This window comes from Dysidea avara, chromosome 15 (assembly GCF_963678975.1).
Source record: "Dysidea avara chromosome 15, odDysAvar1.4, whole genome shotgun sequence".
Classification (NCBI taxonomy): Eukaryota; Metazoa; Porifera; class Demospongiae; order Dictyoceratida; family Dysideidae; genus Dysidea; species Dysidea avara.
Window position 1 is genome coordinate 11,581,407 of NC_089286.1, and position 17,480 is coordinate 11,598,886.

The 17,480-nt window shown below is 37.2% G+C and overlaps 1 protein-coding gene across 3 annotated transcripts in view; it reads right to left on the reverse strand.

Moving 5' to 3' along the window:
• Positions 1 to 6,802: 6,802 nt before the first annotated feature.
• LOC136245097 (two pore calcium channel protein 1-like) overlaps positions 6,803 to 17,480 on the reverse strand; it is a 147,086-nt gene continuing 136,408 nt past the window's right edge. For all 3 annotated transcript variants that reach the window (XM_066036614.1, XM_066036613.1, XM_066036615.1), the window contains 2 exons: positions 12,116 to 12,201; positions 6,803 to 7,222 (listed from right to left, as the gene is read on the reverse strand). In XM_066036614.1, coding sequence (XP_065892686.1) covers positions 6,962 to 7,222; positions 12,116 to 12,201 — 347 coding nt within the window. In that variant the 3' untranslated portion in view covers positions 6,803 to 6,961. The remainder of the gene's footprint in view (positions 7,223 to 12,115; positions 12,202 to 17,480) is intronic.

The window sequence follows — 17,480 nt, forward strand, 5'->3', positions numbered from 1 at the left end:
AGCTATTTTTGACATTTAAACCTGATGAATGAGTTTCACTGGCACATGCACCATTAATCTGGCACATTTTTGCAAGGTTCATGCAAACTGCTGTAGCACACGCATATTTAGACACCCAACACTCCACCAATAGCATACATTACTAATCAAGGTTGACTATTTCCACTGGGGAAAAGTTTGCAAGGATCTATTTGAGATACCATCCTAGCATAGAATAGCCAAACCTGTTCGTTTGACTGGCATGCATAAAATTAGTGAGGACCAAATACTCAAACAGCAGTGTGTTGTGGTTGTAACATGTTACATAAGCACCATGTTCAGCTGTACAATCATGCATGGCATGTTGTCATGAAGCATGATGGTCTCTTGTGATAGCTACCATTGGCATGGGCAGTCCCTTGTCCAAATTAATGCTGGGAAATATCCAGGGCACAACATTATCTGATATTTGCTTCCTTACAATGGGTAAGCATGACCCTCGATAAGATTGTCCTCCGGTTGATATCAGTGAGGTTGATGTCACCTGCTATCCATAGGGTAGCATTTGGGTGGCCGTTTCTCTTAATGGCTTCAAGTCATGATCACAATTGGTACAGTCAGTCAAATTTGATGGCTCTCCTGAAACAAAATGATTTGCACAAACTCTATATTTCCCTAATGTCGTTCATATCCAAGTCCTCTCTGGAAATTGCAGCTAGAAAGCCATCTCTCCTTCGTATAGAAAGTTCCAGCTCTATACGAATTATCGCTGGAATTCTGTAGAATATGAAACATATTAGCTATGTTCATGAACCATCACGATAAGATTGCGATGAAAAGTAGGAACTCTATCAAAGCGAATATTACACTCCACAACAATTCACCATTGTTAATGTGGTTAACCAACATTGCTGACGTGTAGGCAAACAAAAATAATTGTGTAACCCGGATCACATGTTGAAAATGCTCTGTATGCAAGTTAATAATATGTAAAAGTGATGTTGCTACGCCCTCCTGCATAGTCTATATAATTGAACCGGAATCGACTCAACTTTTTCTTCTTGTACTACGTGATAGAATTATGAGTTACAAGCGCAAGAAGAGCACTAAGGTGGATGCTGCAGAGGCAGTTTTGCCGAATGAGGCTAAAAGGAGCCGCACTTGTATTATTCCGAAGAGATACAGGGACAAAGAGGAAGCTGCTACAAAAACAAAAAAAAAACTGGTAAGTGAACGATTGTTTCAGCTATATGTACGTTTTATCATATAATCACGCAGGTACAAGTGCAAGTAAGCAGGCGAAACAACCTGCTGCACCAGCTAAGAAGGCCAAAAGTCGCTCAGTGGATTCAGACCTGGACTCGGAGCAGTATTCAGATGTAAGTATATATGTCCCAGTGGCGGATACACGGGTGGGAGGCTCTTGACCTAGGCAATATACCGTATAACATGATAATCATGATATACAAATTAGTCACAAACCACAGTGATGGAGAAATTGGAAATGAAACTACAATGTTCTTTGTAAATGTGCTAGTGACATAGAAACATTTCATGATAATTGTGACAAAAAAGTTACATTGTGATAGAAACACAAATAAAGTGACTTCATATATTCGCAAAATATATTTCTCTGGCAGCATGCGGTGATACAGTAGCAGACAAAAAATGTTCCCGATCTGTTGCTGTATGGATAACGTTTTCTTCAACAATAATTATTTGTGATCTAAATGGAATAGTGTGAAACCAAAATTCTGTATACGTAAACATACAGTGTATTTGTTTTTAGGATATTATGAGACCTCTGTATGATGTTCAAGTATGTACATGCCTCTACAGAAACTTGTACAGCTGTATCTGCTGCTTGTTCACTACATTTTTCAACCTGATACAAACAAAGCTGACGTAGGGTATTTTCAACAGCTGATATGATTATTGGGTGCACCTATAATTATTAAAAAATGATAAATTCAAAAACATTTGTATGAACTAGTTGGACAAAATTACCAGGCAATAAATTTTACTTCACAAATGATTAATGGTAGGTATATAATTTAGAACTTTCGTCTATAACCACCACAAGCTACACTTTTGATAATATGCAAATTTTTATCAGAGGAGTGAGCAGCAAGCGGACAAATCCATTTCCACATTGCTAATGTTACTATATGCAACTCTTCTTGTCAACACCAATAACGGGTCAATGAAAGCAGTGTTGAATCCACCATTGTGCCCTTCCTTAATCAAAATAGGTAGGTGACCACAATTAGGCCATACCAAATTAATATTACGTTTCATGAAGCTTTTATCCCTCCAGTAGTCACCAAGCAGTTTGACAAAAATTTCAAACTGATTTATCAGAGTAAAATGGCTGCTCTATTAGAGTATCTTGTAAGGCTATTTTGATAAGCACTTTCCCTCCCCATTGCTACTACACTTTGCAATAGACTTCTATTTTAAAGACTTACTATTATGCAGGTTGGCAGGCAGTTATTATTAGTTTTGATTTCATTGCAGTTTCTCATGTTGCTATAGCAAGTGAGAGTATACTTCTGTTCCCATTAACCCTGTTGATACAAATACTAGCTAAGTGATGCTAATTGTCAGGACCGCTGACGGTAGGGGAATTTTCCCTGGCCCCAGGTCCCAAAGGTACATTAACTGTGGTTATAGAGTAAGCCACCAATGTTCGACCACCATCGGTTCGGAAGCGATTTTTCTTTAAACCCGCAAAGAAAATTTCTGCTCTTGCTATGCCTTTGGAGAGGTCTAGGCCATAAACTCTTGCATGCAAAATTTCAGACCTGCAGCTTTCTTTGTCTGGCTGCAGGAGCTGCAAAAGTGACCTGTCCGAATGCTCTCAATTCTCGGACAAAAATATATACTATTGGTCGAGTGGCACTGCTCGTAATGCTTGAAGCTGATCAAGTCTTTCTGTGTTTGGTATGAAAGAGCAACTCTTATACTCTCCAAATATATGCAGATATTTGGCTTAGTCCTTATTAGCTGTGAATTACAAAGCTCCAAAGTCACCTCTGTCGAGCAATCTTAAATTCGTCCACATGTGAAGCTCATACAAATCCCATATAGTTACCTATATCGAATTCAAAGCTATTTTTATGAACATTGAGAGTATCAGCTACCGTTCAATACTAAGCCAAATATCTGCATTTAAGTGGATTTGGATTGTGTATATGTGTGTTGGGTGCAGTAGGTAGGCTGCTACTGTCAGAGAAGCCTAAATGCATTGTTACTATTCGGGCAAAAATCAATCATTGTGCATGTATCTATTTACTATTGTCAATGGTAAATAGATACATGCACAATGATTGATTTTTGCAGCCTACCTACTGCACCCAGCACACATATAGTAAATATAGGCTGCTGCATATATAGGCTGCTGCATATATATATAGTAAATATAGGCTCCTACACATATAGGCTGCTGCACCCACACACACATGTGCTGGGTGCAGCAGCCTACCTACTGCACCCAGCACACATATACACAATCCAAATCCACTTAAATGGGGTTTTTACTATCCCCAAGTCTTAAAAATGTCAAAAGTTTCTCTTCAAAATGTCCAGGGTATTAGCCAGATCGAAATACTCTAATAGAGCAGTCACTCACTCTAATATAACAATCAGCCAATGACAATGTATTATCACGTGTAATCAGTATTTAAGCGTTGTAATCAATGAAATTCACATATTAATAGTCTTATTGAAGTGAATATCTATGCCCCTGTGGCTCCTGTATAAACAACTCCTTCATGAACTTTGAACATCTCTAGTCCTGATCACTACAGTCAAGTAATTTCCAACCTGTAACTGCAAATTATGTAATTTATAATTTATAATTTATGTTAGGTGTAATTTGTAAGTTAAGTAATTATAAGTTTACTTAAAGTGTAATTATAAGTAATGTAGTTCGGGTACTGGCACAGGATGCCAGTATTCCATCAGTGTAACAACTCTTAAGTTATCTATGTCAACATGTCAATTCCCCTGTACATCATTGTTGTTTACGCTGTAAAGTTTTAAATAAATAAAAAAATAAATAAATAAATATGCCTCAGTGTGGCCCTCAGATTTTCTGACTGCTCCAATTGTATAATAGGTGACTGTTCTATTAGAGTGTTTCGATCTGGCTGATGTCCTTGACATTTTGAAGACAAACTTTTGACATTTTTAAGACAGGGGTTAGTCAAAACTCCATTTAAGTGGATTTGGATTGTGTACATGTGTCCTGGGTACAGTAGGTAGGCTGCATGCTACTGTCAGAGAAGCCTAAATGCAATGTTGCTATTCAGGCAAAAATCAAGGTGCGGTCATTGTGCATGTATCTATTTACTATTGAACGGTAGCTGATACTCTCAATGTTCATAAAAATAGCTTTGAATTCGATATAGGTAACTATTTGATTTGTACGCGAGCTTCACATGTGGCCGAATTTAAGATTGCTCGACAGAGCTAGGTGACTTTGGAGCTTTGTAATTCACAGCCAATAAGGACTAAGCCAAATATCTGCATATATTTGGAGAGTATAAGAGTTGCTCTTTCATAACGAACACAGAAAGACTTGATTAGCTTCAAGCATTACGAGCAGTGCCACTCGACCAATAGTACATATTTTTGTGGTGGGCAGGGGCGGATCCAGAGTTTGGAAAGAGGGGGGGGGGGGGGGACCTTGCTAAAAAACAGTTGAAGACCAAAAAAAAAAAAAAAAGGTCACAACAATAATAGCTAGTTATCCTTTACCAAATATATCACGTCTGTTATGTAAAATAAAATCCTATTTATAGCTTCATAGGTAAGCTACACTGCCTCATGAACATTGTGACTGCTTTATTAGAGTAACTGACTGCTCCATTAGAGTATCTCGATCTTGTATGCAATTTGTTGAAGGGAGGGGGGGGGCATTTGCTCCAAATGCCCCATCCTGGATCCGCCATTTGTCCGAGAATTGAGAACATTCGGACAGGTCACTTTTGCAGCTCCTGCAGCCAGACAAGGAAAGCTGCAGGTCTGAAATTTTGTATGCAAGAGTTTATGGCCTAGACCTCTCCAAAGGCATAGCAAGAGCAGAAATTTTCTTTGCGGGTTTAAAGAAAAATCGCTTCCGAACCGATGGTGGTCGAACATTGGTGGCTTACTCTAGGCCCCACATTCTTGATTAGCCACAGGCCCCTAAATTTTCTTGGATTCTCTTGGGGGCCCTGCTAATTACAATTCCACTTCACTGACATGATTAGATATTATTTCAATTAATCAAACCAACTACTGGGGTCACAAACGTAACCCATGACATCCACGTGCAAGCCAGATAGCTACTCATGTAGTCTCAGAGCATGCAACTAACCAACAATTGCAGTTTAAACTGTCACACCACATAGACTATAATTCAATTTCACAAGCCACTATTTGTGACACGTCCTTACGAGTATCCTTCATTCCTTCACTCCCAGCTAGTCTGGCCACATGCAGTCATCCCATGGCCACGTGTTGCGAGAAGACGTGCCTTGCTGAGGAAGGAAATTCTCACCTACGTAGCTGTCTATAGAGTTCACAATATCGTGAGGAATACACCGGTGGATCCAGGGGGGGGGGGGGGGGGGGGCACGTCCCCCCTTCATCCCTCAGTATTAAAAATGCACATAAGATCGAGATACTCTAATAGAACAGTCAATCGCCAATCACTCCAATAAGGCAGTCACAGTGTTCAAGAGGAAATGTAGCTTAACTATGAAGTTATAGATGAGGATCTGGATAAGGATCTTTATATACTTTAGAGTATATACACTTGGTAAAGGACAGCCATTATTGCTGTCAACCTTTTTTTTTTTTTTTGGTTTTCAACTTTTCAGCAAAGTACCCCCTCCCTTTCCAAACTCTGGTCCGCCCCTGTACACTGGCTATTTCTCCAACTTGTTTCAGGACTTTTTATCGATGTGCTATGGTCCTTACTCTAGTTGAAAATTCCAATTTTTTTCGTGTACTTGTCATTTTAGGCATTGGAAATGTAACTAAAGCTTTTAGAAGCACTATATATGGAAATTTTTGCTGATTTCGTAGTTATCGATTCCCAGATTGAGAAAATTTTATCCTTGAAATACTTAGACCTTCACATTTTGGGAATGTTTGCAAATCCACACACAAAATTTTTTTAACAACATTGCTGAACCTTGAAATATTTAGCAGTGGCGGATCCAGGGGGAACACATGCCCTCCCCCCCCATCACTTAAAAAAAAATGCATATAAAATCGAGATACTCTAATAAAGCAGTCACAGTGTTCATGAGAAAGTGTAGCTTAACTATGAAGCTATGGATGAGGATCTGGATAAGGATCTTTATATACTTTATAGTATATACACTTGGTAAAGGACAACCATTATTGTTGTCAACCTTTTTTTTTTTTTGGTCTTCAACTTTTCAGCAAAGTGCACCCCCCCTTTCCAAACTCTGGATCCGCCCCTGTTTAAGTTATACAGTAACTGCAATAATATATAACTTCAAGGCATCAAAAATAAAGAGGTGCCTGTTGGATATGAAAATGCTATGGTAGCAGTAAAATTGAGTGTTTGCCTCTGTAATGTTTGTGATTAAGTATTTCTTTGACTGATTTTGTACTGGATTAAAGAAATAACTTAACAGCAGATGTATTCCATTGAACTCCTTGGACCATCACTGATAACTAGCTTACAATCCTGGTAAACTCTTTAATGCATGCACGCACGCACGCACACAAAAAAATAACACAAAAAATGCATGGAGTCTCTTTAAAAGGACACACTTTAAAGTATGGCTTCACATGGATCACATTGTCATGGTAGTTGTGCAAAAATAATTTTTAAAATGCTTAGTAGAAATTACTACAAAAGCAAAACATCTAAAGCATCTAATATTTCAGTACTAAATAAAGTCTTCAGCTATAATAATATGTGTATGCATGCAGTACAAATTCAAAGCTGGATTACTGATCAATCAACTAAGTAATCAATAATGCTTGCAATTTTCCTCTTTATTGAATTCCCTTTTTGGCTTTCTTTTACAAGTCTACGTCCTTCTTCTATAAGTCTGCGTCCTTCTTCTATAAGAACTTTCCCTTCTTTAACATGTCTATCTCCTTCTTCTCCAAGTCTATGTCCTCTTTTAACAAGTCTTTGCTCTTCTTCTTTTGTGTGCCTACGTCCTTCCACTTGTTCATAATGCTTTTTTCCTTCTTCTTCATTAATCCATATCTAATAAAACATGCAAACTTGTATACAATGATAGAGGTGGATCCTTAAAGTCCCGTGACTCCCCATATGGCATTTACACCTATATTTTCATTACGTCTAATGTGCACGCACACTAATTGCATGCATTTACTATAGCACTCATTTTCATTATAGCATTATAGTACTATTGAATATGCTTTTTTTTAAAGAACAGCCTTTTCAGACAATGATAATCACAGAAAAGATATTTGGCTTCTACAGTATACTGCTAAAGTTAATAATATTGGCTTGTGTAGTTGACCAGTTCAATTTATACAAATCATCACAATTTTCTGTATAAATTATTATATATCGTAGGGATCAGTAAGAAATCATATGGCTTTGTAAATTTTTGCACTTTAAAAAAATCAGCCTTGTAATACATTTTCCAGAAAATCACTTGGAATGCATTAGTACAGATGTAATGATGCTGTACCTTGGTTAAACGTAGTGAATACTCAACTGTTTCGATGTACAGTGAATTTTAAAATTTTGAAATTCACCTGAATTCCATCTACCTGCCTGCCTGCTGTAAGACCCAGTAGCGCCAGGTGTACAACCCTAGAAGTTTCAGGCTGCCAAGGTAATGATGACATATTCATGAATCTGTTGTTTCGATTACATTTTGTCCACTGCACTATGCCATTCACTTTCATCATTCATTGGCCTACTCCTTCTTCCCAAAAGATAATTGATAGTTGCGGTGGGCATATCTGCATACGAGATTTTTTCACACTAACACATCAGCCGTAGTGAAACAATAGTGTACAGGTGTAGTCATTTTAGCTATGGTTTTCCCAGTTTAGTTTTTTGCAAGGTAGTTTTAATCAAGCCTCTGACAGGAACAAATTAAAAAATGCTACAACATAAAGTACTATTTTACTGTTGAAATTTTTATGAAATGTTGTGATAGTGTAATATAGCTAGTAAGCTAGTGAACAAACTAGCTTTTAAAAATTTAAAAATATAAAAGGAAGTAGGGATCGATACAATGCATATGCTAGGAAACAAGCTCAAAAATGTTACAGCTGAAATGAGAATCAATCATCCACACAACAGTAAGTAAGGAAGCAAGTTCAACAAAATTAGATGGCTACTTGCTAAAATGAGACACATTTTAATGCCTACTTTTGGCTAACATCTTGAAAAGAGACTAGCTAGATCAAATAAGCCAAAAGTAGGCATTAAAATGTGTCTCGTTGTAGCAAGTAGTTAGTCATCTAATCTAGTTGGGACTAGCAACTAAAGATGTCTGAGGGAGAATTGATAGTTTCTGTTAAAGAATATAGCAAGGATGCATCTCGTACAATAAAATTTTCAACTTGTGTTAAAGCATTTCAGAAATATTTGTGCAATGGTCCCAAAAATGTATCAACAGCATTTCTTCTAAAAATGAAGTAGAGTTCCAATGAATGATATCAGACCAGATTTTACAAAGCCGATCCAAATTGCACATCAGGCAAAATCAAACTAACACCACCAGTGGATAGCTACACTATCATACTATTAGTTTTGACCCTCAGTACTACTCAAACTACTCAAGACTGGTTTTAAACTGACATCTTTTCTAGGTGATGTGGAGAGCTTGAATGGTGATTTTTGGCCTTGTGAAGGGTCTGGCTTGGCAAGAATCAGTGTTTTACTGGTGGATGGCCTGGTATGATAATGTTGGCCAGATGTTTTTTCTGTTGATTTTGTTACATATCAGCCACTAAAAAGCCAGCACAGCCATGTAATCTTGTGTCTGGACTCCAATCGTGGTCTGTTTTCATTTTGAAGTCTATCTCTTGCCCACCCCACCACCCCTCACTTTTTGAGCACTTCATTCGTCCAACAGCTCAGATTTTGGCAGGAAATTCTACAAGCTGCACAAGTACTGGAAGTGGTCTGAAAGGTAATAGATTGATGCATATTTCATATGCATGCTTGCTATCCTTGGCAAGTTATTCTGACTTGAACTCATTAAAACCATTTATCTAACGTGCGATTTGGAATGCTTTTCCAAAATCCAGTCAATGATGGTACATATTACAACAAAGATATTCCTAGATTGACATGTACCACCATGAACTTTTCCACAAAGCTATGTTGTTGTACTGTCATTCATTTAATCTTGTTTTGCTACTTTTACACCAGGCACACATTTTTTGATAGGTTACTGGAATTCTCATTTGGATAGAGATGCACTTAATGAAGAACATGCATGTAATGAAAACTAGGTACACATAAACTGCAAAAATCGGGTAAGAATGGAGCATGATGATATGCCACCACCAGGCGAGTCGGAGGCAATGGAAACCTGTAACAAAGCAACGCATACACCAGTTCGTCCTTGCGATAAGCCCTGGCTGTGGGTGTGCACTGGTTTCCTGAAATTGGTTGGGGGAAACCATGCATTAGCATGTATACATTCTGTCTACACATCTATGTAAGCAAACAAGAATCAAGGTACAGAAAATAAACATTTCCTCTAAAAATGAAGGCTGTTTATATAAACTGTATTGAATAGCATTTTTATAAAAACCATTTTCATCGTGTCCACTCACAGAGGGTATGGCCTGTCACTGAAACTGCTTAATGAGGTGTGCCTAAGTGCTGTAACAAATAATTAACAGCTGAAAAATAACAGATGAGGAAAGGAGGGCGAAGAGTGTATCCTTTTGAGTTGAAAGGGCCCATGTCCCCTATGTATGTGTATGAAAATGAAATGTATATAGTATTGACACTTTGTCTAGAAAATGTTATAAGAGAACATGATAGACAACAGTTAAGAAAACACTTCTGTGCATAACTCATGGTGTAAGTTAGCAATGAATTAAATATTTTGATGATTTGCAAATAATTAGTGAATTATAGGATGGTGGATTATAGGAATAAGTTTTAATTACATCCACTTTGCATGTGTTATTACAAAGCAAAACGAGTATATATTGCTTTTAAAGTTTGTACATAGTGTCTGATTTATTTTATTTTATGAAGGGATAGTGCTTTAACTGCATGAGTGCCCAGTTTTGTAATAGCACAGCATCATTTTTTTTATAAATGAAACCCTACTTCATTTATAAATCAATTTTTAGTTATCAATTTGCATATATAGTCATGATATACACTTGTTGCTGGTCTATTAGAATACATAGCAGTGATTGCATTATCAGAGTAACTCAATCTTGCTGTTTACTTCAGGTGAAGTATGCAATAGTTTAAAGAACATAGTTGCCATGTATTGTTTTGTAGAGCAAAATTTCAGCTAGACCATTAGTGATATGGTTGATTGTTACAAGATGTTGAGGATGCTTGCCATGCTGTTTTCAGCAGTAATCATTATTTAAGTAGCTAGAGCTATCTATTCCCTTTTACAGTTATAAGCCTTTCAAATTATTTTGCAACATTATTATGCTACTCTAAAGAAACTATTTATATGGAAAATTAATGCCTAAGTATGGTATCTGTGTGGAAAGAAGACTCCATCTAATTGAAGAAAAAAAGAAACAGAAAGCAGAGACTCCTCAAAGCCAGATAAGAGTACATAGTGTAAGTCGCCTATTATCAAACAGTACATAATAAAGAAAGGTACATATTATCGCACTTAATACACTAGGCGAGCTACTCAACATACCAAAACCAATAAACACTAACTAAAGACTTTTTGAGCTGTATGGACCACCAATACAACATTTACAACAGTTTTCTTCAGTGGTTTCTATTGGTAAAGGTCGCCAGAGGCTCTAGTGGATATGCGGTGGCACGAAGCGAGCAAAATTACAATTATTTTAACAAACATTTATAACTTCTCACCACAACAATGCACATACTTTCAGATTGGGCCATTCAATAGAGGAGTCTTTGGTCTCCCTGAGTACCACGTTTTAAGTAAATCACACCAGCAGGCCTCAAGTTATGAGCAAAATGGTGGTGCCTATAACAACCATGGTTTCAGTGTAACTTAAATAACTCGTTAACGGCATATTCAATCTCCGTAAAATTTCTGTCACAGATTGTTATCCGGTAGTTGGATATCCCATAGAAACCTCAAAGTGACAGGGTAATTTCCTAGTATGTTATTCATTGGAATGTGCGAACTGTTTGAAAGTTGGTCATTGAGTGAAGTACGGCTATTCGATAGTACATACCGGTGTTTGAGGGATGGTAAATGATAGGCTCTATTGTTTTGTGCATAACTTGCAATTTGTTGGTGTGATTTACTTACAACTCGGAATACAGAGAGACCAAAGACTGCTCTGTTGAATAGTCCAAACCGGAAGTCTGTGTGTTGTTGTGGTGAGGAATGATAAGTGATTATTCTATAAATGGCGACTTACGCTACATGTCACTGCAATACGGTAACTGTGTGCTGTAAGTGTTTTCTTGTTTTTTAATGCTGGATTTAATGTTAAATGTACTAAAACTTCCATAAAGGTGCTTTTTATCTTGTATGATACATTTCTATAATGGATTATAATGGCTACATTTTGGCATTTTGGTGGGTGCCTATACTGTACACTGTACTACCATAGTCTTAATGTCATGCTCATAGAATTCAGCTATGTGTCACCACTAAGGCACATTGGTTAAATATTTCATAAAATTTGTTGTAATTCAAGGTGCTGACTAGTGATTCTAACTACTGTAAAGCTGATAGAAGTCTTGTTTTAATTGTAACTATTGAGCTTTACAGTGTGACATTAAAGCAGATTTTCTAAAATCCAGTCACATATTAAGCAGGACTTGAAAATTGTAATGTTGGAAATCAAGCATAACAAAATAATTTATTCTGAATTCAACTTTGGCTTTATAATTTTAGTTATGATAGTTATGAAATTTTGTAATCCTATTTTACAGGTAATGTAGTGTGCAACACACATTATACAAATGTACCTGTAAGTCATGTTCATACAACTGCTCATTAATTTCTCCTCTTGTACGCCTCTTTGTACCTTCAAATTTCATTTTAGTCTGTTTATCTAGTAAAATAGACATATATCTACTTACAATACAGCACATTTTGGCAAAATCGATTTAAAATTTATTATTCTGTGAATGCTAGTAATAGTAACTAATTGGTCAGTATGTTCAGGGGAAGATCCAGGGGAGTAGTATCTCACTGTTAATTTTTACCATTTTGGCCTTTGCAGATGGATGTGAAGTCTTTAAAGCTGTTTGAAAGGCTCTGAATGTCTTAAACGGAAACATGATAATTATTTTTAGAGGCACTTACTACACACGAAGGTGCTGAGTGACAGTTTCATAGCTAGTTTGACTTTGGTTTGCTTTAGTGTTCAGGTGAATCTGTAATAAATGCTAGTAAAATGTGCATATTTTCGTGAATTTATAAGCTGATCTTCATAAAGTTTAGTAGTATTTTAATCAGAAGTATGGCTCCTCCACAAAGTGACGGGGGGGAGGATTTGCCTCAAATGCCCCATCCTGGATCTGCCATTGATGTTAGTGTAGATGTACAACAGACAAGTGTGTTGTACAGAAGCTGCAGTAGTATTGGCGTTGTGCACATAAACTGAATAAAATTGTTGAATCATTTCAAAAACTGAAGCAAAATTATAAATTAGTTTTATACTGTGGTGGAACTGGATGAAGAGTTGTGTGGACAAACTACTGCTTAGCCTGGTGAAAGGCATGTTACCAGTTGATACCCAGTGCAGTAGCACCCAAGTATCTTAAACGTTTGCTTAGCAGTCACCATTTTTTTCTAGAACAAGTAGTCTGACAATTCTTATCCATCAATGTAAACACCACCTCATCAAAATTGAGGTACAAGCCACATGCCAGTTTAAATTACATCTACGACTACAGGGTAAACCAAGCATGAGAATAATTTGAAAATGGTGTGTACATAGGCTGATCATCGTAGCATTGCCTTTGATGGTTTGAAAAATGATGGAGTTATAATGTAATGATGGAAGATCAAACAATACCACACAAAATCAGCCAAACTGTGAAAAAATGGTGCAGTCTTTATAAGCTTTAGTGAAAAAAAGTTGTGAAATCAAAGGTGGCAACCAGTAATGATGTTAATGAACATGAATTTTAATAATGGGTGTAGCAATGCATTATTAATACTTACATCATTGCAGCCATTTCTTGACCGTCACCTTTGGTTCCACAACCTTTTGACCCAAGCTTATAGAGGCCACACCATTTTTTCACAGCATGGCTGTATGTGCAGATAGTCTCCATTCAACATCAAATACAGTGTTAGAACAAGGAGAACCAATAAACATGTTTTTAAATAACTGAATATGCCATTTTGCTCATCTCTTCTTACTATTATTATTATTTTTCCACAGGGCTAGAGCAAAAATTAATGTGAGTGCTTTTTCGAGATAAAAACTATACAACTTTACTTCCTGTGTCTTTCTTCACATCCATGACCTATTTTTAAATGCATATTACAATGATAACACCCATTCTCAAGCAAATTTACTTCTTGTAGGTTCACTTTGCCATTGATTTTCTGACCTAGTCTCTGCAAGGGTAACCAATGTGTTGTTTGTGTTAATAAGTATCCAATTTATTCAAGTTAACACATTCATTTGGAAACCCTATATCATTACCTATATTTAACCACACATAGGAAGTGGAAGGTTGCTAGAGTTGGGGGTGCCAAAAATTTATGGTGGTAGTAGTAGGTGTGTGAAGCACATCCAGCATGTGAATTCTGGGGAGAATCTAATTGGCATGTCCCCCCCCCCCCCCCCCTCCTTCCCAGGAAAATTTGAAAATTATGTGCCAGGAGATTGAATTTGGGGGCATTTTTGGTGGTTTTAGCTGTTAATCAATACCTACTACATGTGTGATTATTGTATTAGGGTGACTACTGTTCTGTTGGGGTGACTGCTCTATTAGGGTATCTTGATCATGATTGGCAATTTTCTAGAAACCTTGCAGGAGTTCACTTGACAACTATTGCACAATAAAGCTTTGAATTAGGGGCACTCAGCACCCTCAGTAAAATAGTTGGGGGTGCTGGAGCACCCCCAACTATGCCACAGTGTATTAAGTTCATACCAATGTTGTTGTGTACCACTTTGCCTATATAGTTGGATATGTTAAAGCTGTATAGTAAAAGCACATTCAATAGTAAGGAAACAAACAATACACTGGTGTTTGCTAACTATGATAATGTACATGATGACTAATTTTGATATATATGTTTAGTACTGTGTAATATCAAGCACCACCACCCCCTTTTATGATCACGTTAGCTATCCACAAAAATAAACAATCTAGTGTTAAAATGTGGAAATAGAGACTGCTGGAAAAAGTAAAGAAACAAGAGACAAACAAGCCAGCATGTTAAACACACAGAGATCTCTATTTGGACTCAAATAAACATTTATACAGAAGCATTCTCAGTACTTACCTGCCCCTGATTTATGAAAAAACTATTTTTTTTCCTTAGTTTCTACTATATTCATTGATTCCAAATAGAGTTCTCTGTGTGTTTAACATGCTGGCTTGTTTGACTCTTGTTTCTTTACTTTTTCAGTGATCTCTGTTCCCATGTTTCAATTTTTTAGTTACTTTTATGCTAGTATTATTTTGGTCTGCCTGCCTCACTGCATGACCATATTTACAAGGCAAGAGGCTAAATAAAGCAGTGCATGGCCACCATTTTATGGCACAGAAAACAGCATTATTATATGAGCCTTTTGTGATTCTGATGAATTTATGCCTTCTGCACTCTGCCATTCTTTTAAACTTCAATTAAATGGTCTCCTTCTTCTTTATTCCAGGAAACCATGCCAACACTTTAAATTTCTGTATCAACACTTTCTTTAAAGGAGCTATTTTAGGTGCCTAACGAACTGTATTATCCTTGATAGTGTCAGGCAACAGCTAAGCTAGACTTATAAGCAATAGGCCGCACACCCTTTAACAATCAATGTACCATGAAGCCACCTAATTTCAAAGGCAAATTTCAGGGTACATATCTTATAAACCCTGGCTGGCCATGGTACATTTAAGTTAAACCATGGCCTTGATATCTGGTGAGGTATTGTTGGTTTGTTTTTATAAGAATCCTGGCAGTATTCGATTGTGGGAGTTTATTATTGCTAACATGATGAAAACCATGAAGCCAATTTTCTATCCTACAGCACTCAGACGGAGGCGATTCAATTCCCTTACCACCCTATGAGTTGACAAACGAAGGTTCAAGGTGAGAACTAGTGTCATGGGTAATTTACAAGCGCTTGTCAGCGTGTTTGATTACGTACCACGCCCCACTTTTCGTATATCATGAGGTAACCACTCTACAGTAAAGCTTACCCCTCTGGATGTGTAGAAAACTGTGTAAACAGTGTTTAAGTGATGTAGGAACTTTGAAACACTTGTAAAATCACTAAATTGAGTGTTTCCGTGATATCCGTAGGATTTACCCATTTATGTTAACAAACGTAGTCGCAACGTTATTTGTTGCTGTCCCATAATCAAATTTCATGAGTTGGTCTATATAATGAATTCGGTGGTCAGTATCATATTGGTTTGGGTGATTAATCGCCCGCAGGCTCTTAGCCTGCATTGGCATGGTACATATCAGTTGTATCACGTGCCGTCGTGATACAACTATTACGAACACACTACCACACTTCTAATATAACCAGTGCTGAGACCACACCCTTAATGATCATATTTCTATAGAAAACAAGGTATTTATGTAATAGTTGTATCATGGGTTCAAGCAGTGGCAGAGGAAGTAGTTGATATGAGGGGGGGCTGACCGGAGTATAGAGTCTCTGGCAGCAGGGGGTCTGGGGGCTGCAGCCTCCCCAGAAGCTGTAGCCATTTTAGCTTTTACAATGTCTCAAAGTTCACTAAAATTAATTTATAGCAATTTTATAGGTACAATTTAAGGCATTTTAACTAAAACACCAACTTTTAGTTAAAACTATTTATTTTCCAGTTAACTTTTTTTGGCAAAGCTTTAGCATTTATAAGAAGCCTACAGCCACCTGGAAACACTTGATATAGTGGTAAGACACCAACTCCTAAAGCGAGAGGTATCTGGTTCGATTCCAGCTGTAGGCAATTTTTTTTTAAAAGCTACTTTTAGGAACACATTTTTATGAGGGCCTTGACTGTTCTATGAGGGTGCTTGAGTGTTCTATTAGAGTATATCGATCTTTATCACGGGGAATTCAGCCCCACTCCAAGAAGGATAATTTCAGCATGATATCATTCTGAGGGCCCTAACCCCCCCCCCCCCCCCCCCCCTTTCCGCCGCCCATGGGTTCAAGTGATTTACCTGATACGTACACCCAAACTCGATAGCTGCAGGCCTGAGAGTGTGAATGTAGTGGCTTTCATCACATGAGTACTAATACACTCCCACAATCGATTTCAGCTTAAGGAACATTCAAGTTGAACCACGGTTGGCTATGGTACATTAACATGTACCGTGGCCTTGATGTGGGAGCAGTACCACCAGTTTCTTTTTATAAAACTCTCTATGGCCAACCAGGGTTTATAAGATATGTGACCAGATTTTACAAAACCGATCCAAATCATGTGTATTATATATTTATAACTATGTTCTAACAAAAAAGTTAATTACTAGAGTAATACAAATTTAATGAAGTAGGATAAAAGTAGTAAAACAAGAGATGATGGTAGCTATAGGGGAAATCCCTACTTGTAGAAATGTGGGAATCACTACTTTGGCATTGGAAGTATATGAAAACATGCTAATTTAGGGATTTTCCCACATTGCTACAATGCCAAGGAAGCTTATAGCTACTTGTTTCATCGTTAAAACCGTATTTCTACTTTTTGTTATACCAGATTCATCTCTATAAACCCACGACTCTACAAGGTGTATTAAACTTAAACAGTGACCTCTTTGTATATAGCTATTTACTTAACCTAGTGCTATATGCATGTTAATTAATTTTTTACTTCTACAACTAATATACTATCTACACCAAAATAGCCAAGCTGTGAAAAAATGCAGCCTTTTAAATAGGTTATGGAAAAACATGCGAGATCCAAGGTGGTGACCAAGAAATGGCTGTGATAGCAGGTTAATGGCAAAAATTAAAATGATAATTCAGGTGAATCACGCAAGTTTCACTAGCATTTGGCACTAAATTCGCCTGAATTGTCTTGCTATTAACTTACCATCACAACTATTTCTTAGCTGCCACCATCTTTTTTTCACAATGTCTTTTTGGGGCCACACCCTTTTTTCACAGCTTGGCTATATTGGTATAGATATCACTTCCTT